General features: G+C 36.9%; 1 protein-coding gene across 1 annotated transcript in view; it reads right to left on the bottom strand.

Annotated features, from left to right (window-relative positions):
* Positions 1–22,025, bottom strand: part of Ar (androgen receptor) — a 159,346-nt gene that overhangs the window by 21,062 nt on the left and 116,259 nt on the right. Inside the window, exon 3 of the mRNA XM_021188305.2 lies at positions 16,435–16,551. Coding sequence (XP_021043964.1) covers positions 16,435–16,551 — 117 coding nt within the window. The remainder of the gene's footprint in view (positions 1–16,434; positions 16,552–22,025) is intronic.

The raw sequence follows: 22,025 nt of genomic DNA, 5'->3' as shown, positions 1-22,025 counted from the left end.
GTGTTTACCAGGCACTGGCATAGCCTCACAAGAGGCCTGGTTTTTAATGTAGCATATGTACTATAATAAGAAGTTCAGGCTTTGTTTTATGGGCGATAAGCAAATAATGAACATTGTAAACAAGACAACAATGTAATTGTGTCTATATATAAGATGTCATAGGTTATAGGCAAATACTGAATATTGTAAACAAGAGATTCATGCAAATGCATCTGTGTCAGAGAAAGTGACTAAAAAGACCTGTTGAATGAAGTTCTAGACTTATTATGTGGGTGTTAAGGGGTACCAAAAAGTATACCAGCTTGGAAATTAGGTCCCTTTTCTCTATACACACATTCTTTTCAACTGAATGGAATTGAACATAATCCAAGCTTAGTAAATACTTATCACTTAGCCAATATTATTTATTTATTTATTTATTATTTTCTTTATTTACATTTCAAATGCTATCCCGAAAGTTCCCTATACCCCACCCCCACCCCTGCTCCCCTACCCACCCACTCCCACTACTTGGCCCTGGCCTTCCCCTGTACTTAGCCAATATTTTAGTCCTCATTTTTACTTTTAATTTTGAGACTAGAATTTTAACAAAGTTGATCAGGTGTGCTTTGAATTCACTCTGTAACCTGGACAGGTCCTGGATTTGTAATTCTTCTATCTCAGTTTTCCAAGTAGCTGGAAATACAGGTCTTTGCTACCAGGCTTAGTTCTCTCTCTCACACACACAATAGTATTTAAGGTTCTTTGAGGACAGAAAGGTTGCCACACACTTATGCTATTGTAGAGTTTCAGAGACTAGATTTACAGCAGTTGAGAATTTAAGTATGAAATGGGATTAAAGTTTAGAAAACATTCTGAAAAATCTTTTAGATTTTCAGACTACTAAGTCATTCTACTTTGGGAATAGTGAGCAGGGATTTTCTGATGTTCTACTTCCTACCACACATGATAAGGTGTCTCAGACATTGTCTGAATGGTATTCATAGTTGATCATGTACTATAGCACATATTGATCTTTTTCTTTAGCAGAAGTGAAAAAAAGTAAGGTAAAGGATTAGAACCTGTAATAGGATTAAAAAAAAAAGTCCCTGACTCTATCATATGTCCATAAAATGAAAATCATACTAGAAGGCGGTCAGACATTAGGATGCTAGATATAATATTGGTTAAGACATAGTAACAGTAACCCCAAACAAAAAGTTCTATGATCATATCTTCCTGATATGATCATAGAGCACTCATGTGTGCACATGCATGCACACACACACAAACACACACACACACACTCACACACACACACACACACACACACACACACGAACACTTATTTTTAAAGTCCTCTGGCATTCCAATGGTTACTTTGTTCTGTTTCCCAAGCACTTATATTGATAAGTTTAAATAATTGAAAAGGTCATAACTCTGAGATCTATCACAAGCTGATGCACTCATAGTAGACCATAAACTATATTTTTCTCTAATCTTTTAAAATAATAATTAAATATGTAAAGAAAGACATAAAATAAAAAGAAGCTGATCCCTCCAAGCAAGTGTATAAATGTGATTTAAAAACCCTACTGCTTCTGGCTCCATAGAAAAATGACATATCTAGAACAGACTTTAAGCCCTAATTAGAAAAGTAAGATCTTTACTGTAAACTCTATCATATTCTTATTAAGTAAATCAATGGAATAGTAAATTACATGTTTGTATAAACACCTAGAACAAAGAGAAGCCTTGAAAAGAAAAGAGGAAAAATAATAAGAAAGTCTTGGAACCCAACCCTGACTGCAAGATGACCTTTTCCAACAATCATTTCTGTAGGATTTGGGCACAGCCAGTAATAAAGAGATATGTACATCCATTGCCAACTTTCACCTCCCATTAAAGACATAAGGTCTGGGGTCTGATATGAACCCAGCCTATCTCCTTTCAAAGTGAGAGGCTGGCACTTCTAATATTTTGATATTTGGTGAATCTATTTCTTACATTGGGTCTTGTACATAGCACTACAAACTGATGATGCCTCCAGAATGCCCCTGGTACAGTTCCCAGATAAATTCCATCCTTTTACTGGTATTTTCTAGTCTTGAATTTAAATCTGAACCTCCTTTAGCTAGAAATTCTGCATTCTCTGTTATTTGTCACGTGGCTTCTCCAAGGAGTCTAAATCCCTAAAGTATTATCTCCTTTGACTATAATCTTTATTCTTGACAGTGGATTGTAGTAGCTAGCATCACATCTGGAAATAGAGAATCAAAAAGTTGCGAAAATACTCTGTTGCCTGCCTAAACAGAAACATACTTGGGGTGCTGTAGTGGTGTATAGACTCACAGATTGGCAAACACAAGAGTCCTTAGAAATTATCTTATCCAAGGTTCACAGATGCAAATATATTCAAAAGTTACCCAGGAAATGCAGTGTATCAGTATATGTATAGAATAATGATTGTCATTCTTCTTGGCAAACTGAAATGAAATGTCTTCGTGCTTTCCCAACTCTAAAAGACATTCATGTAGCACATAAAATCTCTCATGAAACACATATATTCTAAGTTGAATTCAATCTTTAGATATAACTTTGATAATTCTTGTATTAATCCAAAGTTTCAAGTCAAAGATGTAGAAGTTGAATCTAGTGAGGGCAAAACAATCTAGTGGCAGAGTTGGGATTAGAACCAAGGCTCTTACTCTTAATTTTAAATCCCTTATGACTACTTACTCTAATTCTCCTTCAGTATGTACCTCTCTGAGCACCTTCCAAGGCTTACAGTATTTTATATAGCCACTATCTCTGTGTGACTCTTGAACAGAATTAAGGTAAAGGGAATACAGATTCAATGCTTGAGTATCCCTGAACCTATTTCCAGTGTTGAAAACCACATGTAGCCAGTGACTGATAACAGAAAAGCAGAAATATAGGACATTTCCATTATCTCAGAGAGTCTGATGAATAGTGCTGTGAATATGACCTGCTTTCTTGGGCAGCTGTTTTATTTGCCATACTATATTAAAGCTATTGATAAAGAAGGAACGAATCCAAAATGGATGACATAAACATAAATCCACTGGATTTTACTCATAAGGTATAGGAACAAAGAGTGGTTGGTGTTGTTACAATCAATGAGAATTAGTCTGTTGCCACTACTCTGTACAATGACCAAAATCTCAGTGAGGTGATAACTTATGGGTCAAAACGGATTCATTTGCAGCAAGATCAATATGCAAAGACAATGTGAGGAATGTTCACTGAGACAAAATTATTCCTATTTCTTTGAATTGTGCCAATCAGAACTTGCTTGTCATTTTCATATCTTCTACAGTTATGAGGCATCTGCTTGATGAAGAGAGTGTGCATTCCCATTTGTCCTCAGGACCCTGGTAATATGCTGTCTGTATGACCATAGTGGCTCAAGCCGCACCAGGTGTTCTGAGCAATCTGCCTGAAGAGCGTGACTGTACTAAACATAATTGAAATCGGATTCTGTTCATTCTGTGGAGATCCTCTGTTCTCTCTCTGCAGCAGAGGCCAGCATGTTGCTAGACGACTTGGAATCCTAGACAATGAAGCTTGCTAGTCTCAGCTGTTCCTCAATGCCCAAGGCCTTGTTTTCTTCCATGAAGGCCACCCCCATGCTCCTCCCTTCCCCTGCACCTGAGCCCCAGAGTCAAAAACAATTGTCTATATGAGGTACATACCAACTAACCACCATATCAAGGCAGAGGCTTACTTAGACTGAATGGGAAAACGGAGAGGGGCGCAGTGAAAGTGGGCAGTTGTAATAGAATAGGAACTGCTCTACATCTCATGACTGCTTTTATACTTAGCTTAAAGTGGTGGAAAGAAAAGGCCCTCACAAGGTACGACCTTGTTGCCATCTGATGTTCCAGGTCCTGGAAAGCTTGTATGCTGGTATCAGCTCGGGCACAGTGTGTTTCTGTAGAGACTACCTCTACAGCACAAAGAGAGCTTTTAAAAATCAGGCTTCCTGGTATGTTTCTGAGGAGGTCTGCATGTGCTTTGTAACTTCTCTAGCCACAGTGATTTTTCGGGATGTTTCCAGTTTAATTTCTAGTTTTCTAGGGTTATATACCGTGTCATTCTTAGGTAGAGGAGAAGTGTAGGTGATCTTTTTATAGTCTTTGAAACTTTAAATTACTATGCCCAAGGTTGAGGCTGCCTCTCTTGCCTTTATTTCATCATGGAATTTGGAGTATCAAACAGTTAACTTCTCTGAGAGACTAAGTTTTAGGATGCTCTCTACGATTCTGAGACCCACAAGTATATACATCTTCTTTCAAGTTATGCAGTCTAGTAATAATCTAGTTGTTGTTATGAAAGTACTGAGAAAATGATATTAACGTTCCAGCTCAGTTGAATGTTAAGGGTTTAGTTGAATCAGGTAAGGTCTTTCCATTAAGACCATGATCATTTGAGGGAATCAACAAAAAGACAATTCTCTGACTTTAAAAGTCAGGTCCACCCCCAAAGAAATGTAGCTATCCATCCCAAAGGAGCTATCAACTACCAGTAGCTCCTCAGGTAGCCTTAGAGTCTAGGTATCCCTCAATCTTCCATGCTGAACATTTGAACTGGCTGAATCTCACATAAGTCTTGTATACTTAACAACAGCTGCTGTGAGTTGATGTATGCAGTAGGTATTTCGTGTACAGCATACAGCATTTACACAGCACTCCTCCTCATCTGCCAGCTCTTTCATTCTTTCTGCTTCTTCTTCCAGGATGCTTCCTGAGTCATGGTAGGGTGGAGGACAGTGAGTGGGAGTAAATAAATGCTATTCTGAAGTGACAGAATTCTTCATAGGATTTTTGGTCTAGAGAGTTTGGGGGCTCTGGCCTAAATCATATCAGTCATAGTTCCATCTACTAGTATTAGAATTAGTAGATCTTACTACATGAGTTTAGGTCAGAGGAATCCTAGATTATGAGCCAAGACAGTGTTCTACACTCATAGTGATATTTTTCCTCATTCATGGAGAAAGTGGACTATTTAAAAACATTTAGGTTTTACATACTTGAAAGAGGGAGAGTGGGGGTGTTGGAGTGCAAATGTGAATATATATATATATATATATATATATATATATATATATATATATATATTTCCCCCCCCCTCAGGAATAAAATATTGTTTTGAAAATAAAGACTCTGGAGTTAAAGTGTCTCATTAGTAACCATAAGTCTATTCTTGTGAAACTCAGGGGAAGATTAAGTTTCTCTGTGCCTCTGTACCTTATGCCTTATGTGTAAGATGGAGATAATAGTATCTAAATCATAACATTGTTTGAAGGAATAGAGACACCACGGTGGCATCTCAGGTTATAAAACAAATTCCACAACCCTGAAAAGACTCATACATGGTGAAATATCCTTTGAGTTCCAAGAGGAAGAAGAAAAAACATGATGCTGGAATTTTAAAATATTATAATATAAAAGACTTATTAGTGGGTACTGGTATTATCAGTCTTATGGCATGTATAGTCAGGAACAAATCCTTACTTTTCTATTATACTTTTCTAATCTACTTGGTGAAAATCAAATCTGATTCCTCCATAGGATTACTTTTAGGAGGAAATAAAGTAAGTCTCATGAGACCTTTCTGGATCCTGTGAAAGTACAGTCGACCTTTCTGGATCCTGTGAAAGTGCAGTCGACAGGTGAGTGGACCTCTGGCAAGAAACACTCTGAGGAGTTCCTTGTAGTGGCAAATTATGAACAGTATCATTTTTCATTCTGGTTGAAAGTTTGAAGGGCACACTGACAGCTTTCAGAATCATTGCAAACAGCAAGATTAAAGTCGCATGGTTGTTATTTCACAAAGCATTGGGTGGGGGGATGTGTGTATACTGCTTAGCACAGAGTAAATTAGGTATGCCAATAGATGATGGCTTTCACTCTTACTGAGCACCACAATACTCCATGTCTATATTCTTTATCCTAAACAGATGAATGTTCTGGAAAAAAGGAACTTTTTTTCTGAAATTTACAATTTTCACTGTGACGAAAATCTAATTGGAAAGAGAATGAGAGTTCAAAGGATTACTAGCTATCACCAGCAGAGCTCTGAGAAGCCGATGAATGTCTTCAAAAGGCTCCGTGGAAAGGCAAAGTGAACTTTAATATGTGGTCCCACCTCCTTTCAAATCAGAGCAGCAGTAATATAGTTTACACTTACATTTAGGTGGAAAAAATTCAGATTTTTATTTTTGGAAAAAATATTTCAGTTTCAGAAAAAGTGTTTGGGGAACCTGGATGTTGTCTCTGCTTTCCCTCACCTTATTTTATAGATGGGAATCTAAAGGGCAAAGGGAAATCTTGCCAAAGCACATAGTTAGTGGCAGAACAAAAACAGTCTTGGGTGTCTTCTCTCAGGGTTAGGTATGCTTGCCTTTCTGTCAGTCCCACAAGCATGTTATTAGTAAGAAGGGTTAGAAGCAGGAATTGGAACTAAATTGAGAAAAAAATTAGGACAGGGATAACAGGTAGAGAACAAAGCCAGTCTTTGGCAAGCATGAAGTGAGAGCTTAGCAGGAGTATGTGACCAAATGGGATTAATAAATGTATGACGAATACTCTCTCAGGCAAGACGGCTCCTTGATCCCCACCCCCGCCTGCTGCTGTCTCTCATCCTCCTCCTAGTTTCAATTCTTGGTCAGGGGAATAGCCAGGGGAAAGAATATCAAATTTTATCTTTCAAGGTTTATGTTGGACTATTTAGTCTAATGGTTTTTAGTTTGTGGAGGAGTAAACATAATTAATAATAGAATGATATGCAATGCTGCACATCCTTGCCAAAGCACAGAAACTATTTCCAAGTCTCCCTTCTCCGACTTGCTGAGCCAGAGGAAAGGGGTCCACTGTCCAGATGCCATCCTGAGTGAGGACCACAGGGTCATTACCTCAAACCTGCTCCTGAGAAATTGTAGAGCCTGGAAGTGGTTTTGCATACCAGGCTTTTCCACTGGAAAAAGTAACTACATGAATTTAGAGCATACATGCTTTTACAATTACATTTAAACTGACATTAAAAACAAATGCGAAACAGTCCATGCTGAACAGGTCAGCATGACCTGGAAAGCAAATGAGAGGGTGTTTTTTTCCTTAAAAAAAAAGAAGAAAGAAAGAAAAGTGAAAAAAAGGGAGGGGGAAGCCCTAATGTTAATAACATTAATTTTGTCAGTCTGTTATAAATAAAATATAAAACAAAACAAAACAAAAAGACATTGGTGTATTAATGGTTTTATTACAGGAAATTTTCACTACCCAAAATATTCAGTGTTCAAGCAAATAGAAGGAAGTTCAAAAAGAAACCGCAGTTGCATTTTAATTCAACTTGGAGAGGTTCTCATTGGTCAGCTTTAAAGTTTGTTCACAGGACGAGGAAATAAATAGTTCTCCCAAAGTCTTTCCTTGCTTTTGTATCCCCCAGAATATGGCCAAGTAAAGGGAAAGAGAAAGATTGTATGCATTTATGCAATGGTACCGTGGTGTGTGTGTGTGGGGGGGGGGGAGGGTTGTCCTTGTGCATGTTTGTGTAGGTAGTGACTTGAAAAGGGCCAGGGAAGGAAAGCCAGGTCCAAATCAAGGAGGGAGAACATGTATTTTTACTTTCATGATTTGTCTGTTCAGGCCTTGTGTGCTATGCCTCCAACAGGAGGAGCCGACTTTCAATATGGAGATTGTGGGAAGACAGAACAAAACACTGTAAATGCTAAGTATCTTATCTAGTACATTGATACAATATTTGAAGTGTCTGAGGAAGTCTCACAGCTGATCTGATTAGACCTAGGCAAGAGTTTTCAGTGAGGGAGCAGTGGGGAGTGGAGGAAGTACTCAGGTGCTAAGAGGGAAAGGCAGACCCACTTCCTCCACTAGCCCAGCCTTGGAGGGAAACAAAGGAGGCATACACTGCTTCTCAGATTTGCCTTCTTCTGCTCTATAGTGAGCGCAGGTTGTGTGGGCTACAGAAAACAGAGTCACCTTGACTTTGGAGAGAAAAGGACTATCTGGCTTTGATTTTTAACTCCAGGATTTTAAGAGAGGGCTGGTGTTTCTGGGAGAAGCAAAAATTTGGTCCTTCTGAACCCTGTCTGTGGATCAGCAACTTCCTTCAGCTCTTTTATACAGTCTGTGGTTGAAAGCTGGGTCTTGAGCAGAAATCCAGAACCGTCTTTTTTTACTGTCTGGTCATGTTGAGCTACATGATTGCCAAATGAGAATTTTCCTAATATGGAAGAGTGGTTGTGATGAGAGTAGTGGTTTAAGGGTGGTCTTGGAGCCCCTATGCTCAAAAATCAGATGCTCGAATAAGCTCTTCTGAGATAGGAAGCATTGTGCACAAGTGGAGAGAGGGATGGTTGCCATTTTGGAAAAGGAGTGTCCATGCCTTCCAAGTTTTCTTATCTTGAAGAAAGAGTTGAGATGAAGAAATAAACAATTACCATTTGGGGATTTATTTTTCTTTCTGCCTTAGTGACAAATGTACTTAAGAACTTCAGCATGAGTATGTGTTTATGTATCTCTCCATATACTCTAGACAAGAAATAATTTTTCAAAGTAAGAATATGAGGGGGCAAAGAACAGGAAGGTAAAATTTAATGCTTTCATTACAGACACTCAAAGAACCAACAATAATTCTTCGGTGATGGTATTCTGAGTTTCTTTGCATTAGCCAAAATGTCCCATAAAAATCTTGGTATCCTTACTCAGCCTGAAAATGAAATCATTTACAAATGAATCTCTCTGTGCCTTATAGTTCAGTAGTCAAAGCTTCCATGCCTTATTGTCTGTCAAGGAGAAAGAACCCCCAATCTCTTTTGGTTTCAGAATTGCCAATATGACACTTCACTGTGCTGGCTTGGGCTAGTTTAGATCTATATTTCTTAGTTTCAAATGCAAGTCTAAATTTTCTGATAGTGATTAGTTATTACATAATTTTAATTTCTGATGATTAGAAGCTTGAAATGTCCCTTACTTCCACTTCAGCCTCAGAAACGTTTATTCAACAGGATGGTAAAGAAGGAATTGGCACATCTGGGTTAATATTGAGCACCAATTATTTGGACTAAAATAACATGGAATCTGATGACAAAAGAGGTTATCCAGGATAGTAATTATATTTCAGTTTGCTATTTAGACATAAATTGCTACGGAAATATTGTCAATAACTTCATCTGTGTGTTTTATTTCTTCCTCAGTGAGCACATATTTCTTTCCCTCGTTCTTCTATGCAGCATGGTCTCAAAAGATGTTCAAATGTCTCTAAAAGGCTACCTTACCCAGGTAAATTGTATGAGTTCAGGACAGTAAGGAACATATCTCACAATTTATAAGCAGAAATAAAATGTTTTCTAATGATCAGTTAAGGGACTGAAGTTAATAGCACTCAGTGGTTAATATCACTGCCTCCTCTTCCAGATGTCCTAAGAGTTCAATTCTCAGCACCCACATGGCAGCTCACAACTGTCTGTAATTCAGTCCCAGGGGGATCTGATGCCCTCACACCAATGCACATAAAATAAAATCAAATTAGCAGTTTAATTATAAAAATATAAAACTTTTTCTTAGAACGCTATATTTGCCAAGTACATAGCTCTCTATATGTTGTATGTTGTGTGTTCTCTATTCTGTTCAATATATTAGAAAATACAACATTATCTTTTCTCTCTCAAGATCAAATTTGGGCTTTTGGATCTCTCATAACAAAGGTAAACAGCAGTAAAATCTTTCTAAGGCCAGCACACTTTAAGAATTCAAATATTTTAAGGAGATGCTTTACAAACAAGATTCAAGTATTAGATATGGAATATCATCAGTTTTGATGATTAAAAATATTACTTACCTCTAAGCATAGTTCTCTAAAAGTAAGTACACAGAAACAGAGCACATATATGTACTTTCACAAATATCTGTTTTGTAGGTAAGAGAGAAAATCTATGGTCTCCTCTCACACAAGTTCCCTTGAAAAGTACATCTGGAAGAAGGAAGGTTTCTTCCTTTTGAAATGTGTGTGTGTGTGTGTGTGTGTGTGTGTGCGCGCGCGCGCGTGCGTGTGTGTACAACTAGAAGATGGCAATGGTGGCCACAGGTAGAAGGCTTCAAGTGTTGTCTAAAGAGTAACTCAGAAACCAAAGGACCAAAGAGCAAGAATTAAAAGCCATTTCTCATAGCAGAGAAAAACCATCTGTACTGGTACCTGGGAAAACAAAGATAGCTCAATCTTCACCTAAAAAGAATTAGAAAGTACAATAATTACCATGTACCAATGACATGATGACATCTTTACTATTGTATGAATTTTATAAGAAATAGTATTCCTGTCATATAACTGGTGAAATTGAGGCTCAGAAAGATCTACATATTTTCACAAGTCCAGAAAAATAGTAAACTGGCAAAATAAGAATTTTAGACACAGGTCTAGAATCCAGGTCTATGTCCAAGTCTATCATGTTATTTCTACTATCGCTACCACAGCTATAGTAGAATTTGGTTTACAGAAAAGGACTTGTATTGTAGCTCACTGGTAGTTTTTGTCTAATGTTTTGAGTCTTCAGGGTTCATCCTCAACATCACAACAAATACCTCAAAGTTCTAAGTGCCAGCCATACATTATACATGTTGCTGCTCAGACACATAGTGAAAATTTGCTTCTCTGTACATTGTTTGGTGATGTAGAGCTCTTAAAATATGTAGGTATCTGAGAATTTTGTATAAGAACAGTACTTCTCAGAACTGAGAATCGATGCTTGCTTTCTTAGTGTAGTGGCTTGAATGAAATGGCTCCCATAGGGCCATAGGGAGTGGCACTATTAGGATTTGTTCCTTTGTTGGAATAATTGTGGCATTGCTGAAGGAGGTGTGTCTCTGGGGGTGGGTTTGAAGTTCCAGATGCTCAAGCTGGGTATACCTGCAGATTCAGATGCAGAATTTTAGTTACCTCTCTGGCACCATGTCTTCCTGCCTGCCACCATGCTTCCTGCCATGATAATAATGACCTAAACCTCTGAACAGCAAACTGGCCCCAATTACATGTTTTCCTTTACAGAGTTGCTATAGTCACAGCGTTTCTTGATATTTATAGAGACTCTAAGATACCCAGGCTAAGGACAATTTAGACTCTAAGTCTGGAAGAGTAGAGGAAAAAAATGAAAAAACCAAAAAGAAAACCAAAAATGAACAAAAACCAGTACTTGAGTTCTTTATTGTTGTTGTTGTTGTTATTATTACTATTATTCCTTTGTATATGCTAGGTGTATGCCCTACCACTGAGATGTATTTGCTTTGTTTTAGAAATAGAACATAAATATGTTGCCCAGGCTGACCTAGAACTCACAATTCTCCTGTTTCAGCCCCTTGAATGCTAGCATTTCAGGAATGCACCATTGTATTTGTTTCTCAAATCAAGTGTGCTTTGTAACACTTTGCCAAATGTCAAACATTAAATACAAAAAAGTCAGTCACTGAATCTTCCCATCACATTGGTGTTCCTACTATGTACGGGGATGCTTATCTGACAGTGTTCACCAAAACTGTTAGTGGCCACTCTCAATAATTCTGGAATAGATACTATTTCTTAAAATAATGTTCCTAGCATGATCTTTGGAACAGCATTATACAACTATGGCTATTAGTTGTTATGGGTAATATCTGTCCTTTTGTCTTGTATCCTTTGTGAGAGACAAGCATGGTATAGATATTTTCTGGTGTACTTTATTGGAGTTGGTAGTTATGGGTATGCTAAAGATGGACTCCTTTTGTTTGTTAATGCATACTTTACTGATTTATCCAGTAAATGATGATTCATAGATCTAGGAAATGGATGAAATTAATTAGGTAAATTTTTTGCTCACAGAATAAAGTTTTTATTTATACTGGTTTTTAATTTAAAGCAGTGTTTTCCAGAAAGCAATGTTTTGGTAGGATATTAAATGGTGGTATGTGAAAAGGGAGACCTGAAATTTAATTTAGTTTGGGAATCCTCAGGTATAAAGCTTCTGAGTTTATTTTATTACAATATTCACCAAGACCTATTATATGTAGTGCAAATCTTCCTAAGGATTGTAATATGCAGGTTTCTTTTCCTCATTTGAACTTAGAAATCAATTTCTCTAAAACATGCATTGAAATAGTTTTCTATGAGCTCACACAGGGAAACTGTGGTCAAGATCAAGGCAACTGGTATTTAGTGTATATATAGATAGGTTCTTCATACAAGCCAATTGCTTGGGTCTAGGCCAGTTTCTTTTTTGCATGTTCAGTACTTGCAGATTTCAATCTCAAGTGAAGGTAAGTAGATACCAAGAACCAAGCAAATTTGAAGTTAAAAACCTCTGTTTCATTCTGCATGGTGTGCCACTCTTCCTTTTGTAAAATGTAAACCCTTCCTAACATAAGCTACCAAAATTCTCTTAAAACACATAAACAAGTAGCAACATGATATGTGGTCATGTCTGTCTGGCAACCGTAAATCTTCAACTGCTTAAAATCGGGTTCACATTCAGTGTGGTCACAGCTTCCTTCCCTGTTTTCCTGTCCCTGGCCATGTTAAATCACTTGCTGGTCTGTAAAGCCTCTTCATAGTTTTTATGTCTCTGTACCTTTTTTCAAGCTGTGATCATGGCCTTTAATGGCCCTTCTCTTGCATCTCACTAAATTTCTCCTTAATAACTTTCTAGTTATACCTTAAGAGTAATGTATAATCATAATCGCTATCTCCTTTATTTAACACATTTAAAAATATTTATTTATTTACTGTGTGTATGTGTGTGTACATATGTGTACATGCATATGTGCATTCATGTGTATGTATGTTTGAATGTGTCACACTGCAGGTGTAGGGGGTCAGAGGACAATCTGAGGAAGCTGGTTATCTCTGTGTACCGAGTAGGTTCCAGAAATCAAGTATGGGCTGCGGGGCTTGGCAGCAATTGCCTTCACTCACTGAACAATCTCCTTTTTCCTATGCGATTTTAAAAGCATACATTAAAACTGTTATCTCTGGGTGTGGTGGCGCATGCCTTTAATCCCAGCACTCGGGAGGCAGAGACAGGAGGATTTCTGAGTTCGAGGCCAGCCTGGTCTGCAAAGTGAGTTCCAGGACAGCCAGGGCTACACAGAGAAACCCTGTCTCAAAAAACAAAAACAAAAAAACCAAAAAACAAAATAAAATGAAACAAAACAAAACAAAACAAAAATAAAACTCTGTTATCAGGAACAGCCTCCCCATATGTCCACATAAACTCTGGTACATATTTAGCACTCAAGAGATACTGAAAAAAATTGCATTTGTAGATGAGTGAGTACATAGAGAGACGAATTTACTTCAACGAATAAAAACATGCATAAAGAACCATGACATAAATTGTGTTTTAGCCTTGCAATCATTTTCTTGCATTGAAGATATCTGATATGGAAGGAGCAATGTTCTACTTCTCTTGGAGTCTTGGAGGGAGCAAATGATGAGCTGACTGCATAAAGACTATCTTCAACAATGGATAGTACTGTTTATGGTGGCATCAGACTTTTGCCAGGAATCCCTGAGCTATCTTCTTGACTAGAGAACTCATAGACATTGTGAAAATTTGCATACTTGTTAAGGTTTTAGCCTTATACACAAAGTTCAATATCTTAGTAGTAAAGATTCTTCTTAATTAATCTTTTTGTTTATTGAGGAAGTTCTATGTTATAGTCCTAACTCACCTGGAACTTACTATGTAGCCAAGCTAGCCTTAAAGTTGTGATATACCTATCTTAGCCTCACAAATATTGGAATAATAAGCTCAAATGAACTTGGAAATAAATGTACACTTCATTAAATCTCACGAGCTCTGGATCCCCATGGTCCTTCCCTTCTTGTGGATGGTAGCTAGTACCCAAAATTCATGTACAGTCTACAGTATGATGGACCAGGGCAAGGGATAGTTGAGTCCATGCTACTTACTATGTACTGAGAACTCAGGAGTCCCAGAACACAAAAACAAATACTATTTCCCTAGGGAAGTAAGAACAAATGGGAAGTGATCAGAGGAAAGTTTCAGGAAAGAAGGTGGCAGGAGGGCTGGTTCTTTTTCTGCAATGCCATTTTGGAAACTGGAAGTGTTTCTTGGAAAGTGCAAAGCAAAGTAAGAGATGTCTATTCATTTATCTGAATTACATACTAGGTAATAATCACCACCAATTTGCTGAAGGGAAGGTCCTTACCCAGACAGTTAAGCATTTTCTTAAATGAACAAATAGGCAAGGCATTCAAATTCTTTAAGCAGTTCCTGATATATGGATTACAAATGCAGCTAGACATTAATCAAGAGCAAAGAAAGACGTATCTTTTTCCATAGATGGGCATTTAAGAGTCTGAAGAGTCATCCTGAGAACTTATCACCCATTTGATTATTTTATAAATACCAATAGTGACTAAGAAGAGAAGGAAGGGGTAGATAGGTAGGCATGGAAACAGGAAAAAACAGTTCTGTATCTTAGTGTCTCTTAGTTTAAGAACTCCTGTCACCAGCATATGGAACACCATAGAGAAAGCCATGCAAGAGATCATAAAGTGTTGAGACCAAAGAGATAACATCTGAAAAATGCCAGATTCCCTAAGAACTGATACTCTAATTTAATGATAAATTTTGCAAGAGGGTATGTTGGGAAGTAGGGGGTGTAGTTTTAACTCCATCCATGTGCAAAACTTAAGAGAATACATACTTTCGTTTTTCATTGCCTTGGTACTTCAACATTAACATATAGTTTTTAGAATTACTTATATCAGATTTTAAGCATTATGCTGGTAGAACTTTTCAAAGTGATGTAGCCAGAAGTGATTTTGGGTGATCCACTGTCTGTTGTTACATGTCACACACATATTGTATGGGAAGCCAAGCTACTTAAGGAGAAAATCATTGCTAAGTGTTGAGAACAGCCTGTGTCTATCTAGAACTAGATATAAGTAATAGGCTTATAAAGATTTGGAAATAATGGCAAGACAGGGGAGTCTCAAAATAGATGCTACTATCTACTATTCATAATTCACAGGAAGTTAAATAATTGAGAAATGAATGTATGAGAGAAATTGGCTAAAGATTTCCAACATTCATGCAGTAAAACTCTGTCTGCCAATCCTTCCCTCTGTTACCTCTCCTGGATTTCTTTCTGCCCTCCTCAATGATCTTGTGTATTCTTCCCCACTATAGATCACAACTATACTATAGCCTTAGAGTAGACCAAACAAGCAAAATAAGATTGTATTTTGGTCAAATGTTTGAATCTGATTTGATGCAGTTGCCTGGAAAATAACTCAAAGGGATTCTACCTGTGATGCCAGAGTACTACACATTACTTGAGATGCTCCTATTGAAACTCACAGATGTAGCCTTGAACAAGTTCCTTGCTATAGTATGGTCTGATTAAAAGTACTACTGGTCTATGTGGAGGGGAGAATGTAGTTAGCTACAATGATATATAGACAGAGTTGGCATTAAGTGACTTATAGAAAGACAGAGAAAACCATTGCTCTAAATTAGCCATGAGGTGGAAGAAAAGTGGGTTATAGTTTTAGGCACTCAGAAATAGATTTGTTTTTCTTTGAGTTGCATTTCTAAATCAATGTAGACTAATGAGCTTCTTTTTTCTCATGAAAGATGCATCTGTTTGGAAGCAGCAGGCAGCACAGTGGATTCTGGCATGGGGCAGATGAAGATGTGAAGAATTAGAAGCAGGGAAGTATGTGTCAAGCGAGTAGTATGAGGCCATTTTGGAAGGATGACAGAGTTCATGATAGACACAAGCTCATAGGGCACAGAGCCTTATGATAGAGGGTCACTCGTGAAAGGGCTGTATCTTTTAAGAAGCTAATGTGCCACTGGGAAAATGCTTTTGGAAATGATCAATGGATCTGTAAAGAAAAGGAAATGATTAAAAAGCCTGCTAATTTCAGGGAGACACAATATAGAAAATTGGCTCTGTTTGGTACCTTAGTTACAGAATCCAAAGAGAAGCAGCTTTACACTCCAGTTGGCTGGTGCTACAGGACAGTCAGATGTTAGCTGAGGGATAGTCCCAGGTGTTTTGAGCCTGCCTGTGCCATGGTCATCCTGCACCTGTGACAGTTTTGATTACTCGCTTCTCTTATTCTGACTACTGAACAGCAACAGTATCACTTAAGGAACTGAATCCAAAAAGCACACCCTCATTCATCTTCTGTTATTTTCTGATCCTTCCTTCATGCTTCCTGGTCCTATGCCAAACCTCAAGTTAAGAATGTCATAGGAAAAAAGAAAGAAGGGACCATGAGAAGGTCAATCTGAATCTATTGCCTAGTGGGTACTCTTAGAAGTATTACAGAGGAGAAGCTAGATCTAATGCAATAGTTATAAAGGTGAGCAGAAGAAGGACAAGGAAAGAAGAGGAGAAAAAAATATCATACCTCCCAGAGTCATCCCTGCTTCATAACATTTCCGGAGACGACAAGATGGACAATTTTTCCTCCGAAATTTATCAATGGTGCAATCGTTTCTGCTGGCACATAGATACTTCTGTTTCCCTGAGAGAAAAAATGCAAAAATAACAGATTTATTGTTAATGTGTCTCCAGAGCTTCTTTCTTTGAGTATTACTAGGCAAGAAGATTAACATATACTACAAATTGAGAGATAGAGGCCCCAAACAAGCTGATTATACAGATTCCATTTTTATAGCTGTTTTTAACAGACATTAGCAATTTGGATCTTGCTAATACTTCCATTATTACTATTATTTACTGTTTTTGAAATCAAGATGCTTAAGCCTCACCGAAAGCCAGGAGGGCCCTTGAGAAAATGACCAGTTGTGGAAATAATCACTCTGTTAGCTTGACACAGAAGAGATGTTGGCTTAATCAATGCATCCTCCTACTGACACCTGTAATCATGCATAGGTTCATAGTTAAGCTAATTAGATGCTAAAAAACCCAGGACATTTAATTTTTGTATGTGATCTCTCTTTTTACATTGCCAATGATGGCACACCCAAGTCTGTAGGGTGTAAAAGTCAGAAATAAACCCCACCTTTTGTGAGATGAATCAGGGAAAGCAAAAGGAAGTCCTCTGAATTCAGTAGAGGGAAAAATACCCACAATCTTGTACAACTTGAGTCATTACAGATATGCAGACAACCCCCTTCCCTCTTGCTGGACAAGAATTACTGAAAGGAAGATGTGGTCCACCAAAAATGTATTTTGATAGTACTTTGCTTTTGTTATATTGTTCCCAATACATGCCCACACATAGCAGGCCTTTGATAAACACATATGGACTCACTTAATAAGCATGCAGACCATAGAGATGTATGAGCAAAAGGAGTCAACATAGAAATAGTCCAGAATATAGCCACAGTTCATCTACACATTTTGGATTATTATTAATAAGAAAATAGTCACTTAAAGGTCTATTACTTCTTTATTATTTATTCTGTTTCACAATATGGCTGACATTTTTAGGGTTTTATATCATAATAATGATACATCTATCATATTTGATTTGTTTACAAGCTTAGTAATAATCTTGAGTGAAGTACATAAAAGGAATTATTATATCTCCCTTTCTGATAACAAAAATAAGGGTCATTATGATGAAAAAGGTTCTGCTTTCCAGCATTATGTTAAACAGTTGTAGGGACAATTTATATCCTTGTCTTTTTAGATCACAAGTATGAAATTAACTATAGACATATATGACCTTTAGCTTGTGCTATAGGAACATTTGTGCAATTTATTAAGAGTATCATGAGATAAATTTTGCCAAAAGCCTTTTCAACTTTTTCTAAAATGATCTTTTGAATTTTTAGTTTCATTCTGTTGACATGGTAAGTTTTATTTATTCATTTGCCTGTGCGGAAATGGCATTGAATCCCAGTAATAAATTCTTTCTGATCATAATGGATAATTTTTAATGCAATGCTGAATTGAGTTGTATAGTATTTGTTACAGGTGTTTTTAAATCTATGTTCTTGAGACCTATTGACCTGCCTGGCATTACATCCTTGGTTTGCTCTAAGACTATGACTCCAATATATGAGAAAGAATTTAAAATGTTGTTTGGTTACATCAAGCCCACTCTTCTACTTTAGGCTTGAATGATCTCTATAACATACTTGCAAAATGTTTCCCCTACACTTTCTTGAATTAAGACTCAGTTTGTAATATCTCTAGACTCTGTTAAGAGATACCATCTTCCAGGAAACTTACTGTTTCTTTGTAGTACTGATTCATCAGTGACAGTGACACAAAATCTGTACAGTTAAGGACATTAAAAACTTTCTAATAAAAATTTAAACAGGATTCTTAATTTTTTAGGTATAAAATTGGGCATAATATGGGGAGATGGACCAAGCCACAACAAGAAGGTGGTAAAGTCAGCATAATGTTTGAAACACAATGGAAATGTACTCTACATGATTATAGTCTGAAGAAAGAACATTCTGGGGGTGTTAGATATCTTTTTCTGTTATTCATTTATAGTCAGTATCTGTATTCCCAGTTGACAGAGAAATTTGTAAGTGGCATCTGGGCCTATTCCAATTTGGTTTTAGAAGGTCACACAATTTCATGTTGTAGTCTAGGTAGTTGAACAATTAGCACAGATAATACAAATACCTATTTAGCTCCTGCTCATCGAAGACTAAACATTAAACTCAACTCTTTGAAACTGTTTATTTTCAATAGCAAAAATATATCAACAATCCATTATCAAGTTCTTACAAAAGTCATTGTAAAATGATTAGCAAAATATAAACAGTCTTTCTCATGTTAAACCATACAAAGATACACTTTAGAGCTGCAAAGAGAACATGCATTTCAGTGCTTTATAACACAGAAGGGTTATACAATTGGCAAGAGGTACTTTGCATGTATGTTGGCTCTGAAATTATTGACGGGTCTACGTTCTGCATTTTCTTCCTGGTCCTGTTTCTTTTTAAGCATACATATTGAATACGATTCCATGTCTCAGCAGGATCTGAGACAATAAAACTGATTGTTTTTCTAGAACTACCCTATTTCTGTTCTGTTCTGTCAGACCTACAATTTTTCCACCCCTTATCACTTCACTTCAGTGTCTAAGTAAGCTCTTTTCCACTTAAAAAAACACGCACACCATTTTGAGTAAACAAGTTAGGTGACTTAACCACTATTAGAGTCATTGTGTTATATAAATGTGAAAAGTGTTGACTTATCCATCATCATTAATAGACAGTGAAGGCTGCTGAATATAGTTTATCACACTTTATAGAGAGCTCTAATATGGAATTTACAAGGCAAAAATAAAATGAATTGCCAATGTATGTAAGAGAAGGTATGTATCAAATGGAAAGATTATGATGGTCTTCAAGGTGAAGATAGAACAATTTAAAGATCTGTTCTCTCCTAGTAATGTATATAAATTTAAAACAATCTAAACAAAATCTTTTCAAAATAATCTCAAAATACATCTCAAAGAATAAAATGTGCAATAATCCTAAGATATACTTTTGAAAAGAATAAGATATTCTCTAGCAGGCATTTAGATTATTTTTTAAGACATGATAGTTATAATATCTTGGTAGATTCAGCAGGTTAGTTTGTGAAAGAAACAAGAAAAGCCTAAAACATATATTCTCTATATAATGCATCATCCCAACTTAGTGAATGAAATATAAATTGTTTGCTATATGATTCCAAAATGAGTGGTTAACCATTTTACATGCTAATATAAACTCTGGAACTCATATATGAGAAAAATATGATATTTGTCTTTCTGAGACTGACAAAATCCACTTAATAATTAACCCTAGGTACATCCATATTCCTGCAAATGACAAGACTTAACTCTTTATGTTCAAAAATATTGCATTGTATATGTGATGCAATTTTTTTATCCTCTCTTCTGTTGTTGGATACCAAGGCCAACTCCATAACTTAATTACTGTGAATGGGGCTGCAGTAAACATGGTTGTGCATATTTGTGACATATTGTTTGGAAACTTTTGGAGACCTATGCAGAGGTAGTAGACCTGGTGATGTGGTAGATTTGTTTTTAGTTTTCTAAGGTAATTCCATGCTGGGCTAACTTATATTTCAGCCTGCACTGTATGAGGTTTCTCTTTTGTCTACATTCCTTTTTTCCCCAATTTTTATTAGGTATTTACTTCATTTACATTTTAAATGCTATCCCCAAAGTCCCCTATACCCTCCCCCCCCACTCTACTCCCCCTCCCCCTTCTTGGCCCTGGTGTTCCCCTGTACTGGGTCATATAAAGTTTACAAGACCAAGGGGTCTCTCTTTCCAATGATGGCTGACTAGGCCATCTTCTGCTACATATGCAGCTAGAGACAGGAGCTCTGGGGGTTCTGGTTAGCTCACAGTCAGCTATTGGATGGAACACAGGGCCCCCAATGGAGGAGCTAGAGAAAGTACCCAAGGAGCTGAAGGGGTCTGCAACCCTATTGGTGGAACAACAATTGTCTACATTCCTGATAGCTCATGTTTTTTCTTAGTGACTGCAAACCTCACTGTGGTGAGGTGAAATCTCAATATAGCTTTAACTTGCATTTTTCTGACGACTAGTAAAGGAGAAAAACTTTTTCCTCTATTAAAGACATCTTTGGGTAGAACACGGGATTTTATTTATTTATTTATTTATTTATTTACAGTCCAGACATTACCCTCCTCATGGTCCACCCTCCCACAGTTCCTCATCCCATTCCTCCTCCCACCTGTCTCCAAGAGTATTTCCCCTCCACCGCACCCCCTACCATGCCTCCCCACTCTGAGTCCTCAAGTCTTTCCAGGGTTAGGCTCCTCTTCTCTCATTGCAACTTGGGAACCATCTCAATGGAAGACTCCAAGGTCTGACACTATTACTGATGCTACAGTGTGCTTACAGACAGCAGCCTAGCATTGCTGTCCTCTGAGAGGCCCAAGAAGCAGCTGACTGAGACAGACACAGATACTCACACCCAACCAATGGACTGAAGTCAGGGACCTCTGTGGTTGGATTAGGGAAAGACTAAAGCTGAGGATGAGGGTGACCCCATAGGAAGACCAGAGTCTCAACTAACCTGGACCCCTGAGATCTCTCATCAACTACCAAGCATACATGAGCTGTGAGGCCCTGGGCACATATACAGCAGAGGAGAAAACTTTAAAATATCAACTGATCATTTGTATTTCATCTTTTGAGAACTGTGGCTATTTCACTAGTCCATCGATCAATTGAACCATTGAATTTCTTCTAGTTCATTTTTTAGTTTTCTGTATATTTGACAAAAGATGAAAACAATACATTAGGAAAGGATAAATCATAATGAGCAGGAAAATATAAGAAGAAATGAAAATAACTATGAAGTATATGAGAATTGGTCAAATTCTCTAAAATAATAGAAAGACAAATTAAATACTAAGCATTGGTGAAGGGATTTGTTAGTTATTTTAGATAAATAAGAATATACATAAATTTTTATTAAAAATCTAACTTCTAGGAATAATGAGATATACTCAAATAAGTTCAATGTAGCATTATTTAAACAGGAGAACTGAGATATTTACGTGTCTACTATTAGGAGATTAACTAAATCATTCCATATTCATAAAAAGGAACATCATTCAGTTATTAATGATGATCTCAATTGTTCCTATATAACTTGGAATCTTGCTTTTAGATATACTGTGTTGTTCAATCAACAAAAATAATGGTAACAAATAGTATATTTGACTAGTTCCCATTTTAATATGTAAATCCCTAGAGCTCATCTACTCATGTTTGATTTTCCCTAAAATGTTGAGAAATAACAGTATATATCATTTATAGGGCATGATGTGATATTTTGATATATGTATGTAGCACAGAACAATTAAATCAAGATAGTTAACATTTATTTCATTATCTTTATGCAGTAAACATATTAAAATCTTTACTCTTAGGACTTTCAAGTATGAAAATGTGGAATTATGAATTCTGATCACCACAATGTGCATTAGGTCACTGAAGTTTGTATTTCTTGTCC

This window comes from Mus pahari, chromosome X, assembly GCF_900095145.1.
Source record: "Mus pahari chromosome X, PAHARI_EIJ_v1.1, whole genome shotgun sequence".
In the NCBI taxonomy this organism is placed as follows: Eukaryota; Metazoa; Chordata; class Mammalia; order Rodentia; family Muridae; genus Mus; species Mus pahari.
The sequence above is the reverse complement of the archived record's forward strand: the minus strand, read 5'-3'. Positions and strand labels throughout refer to the sequence as shown.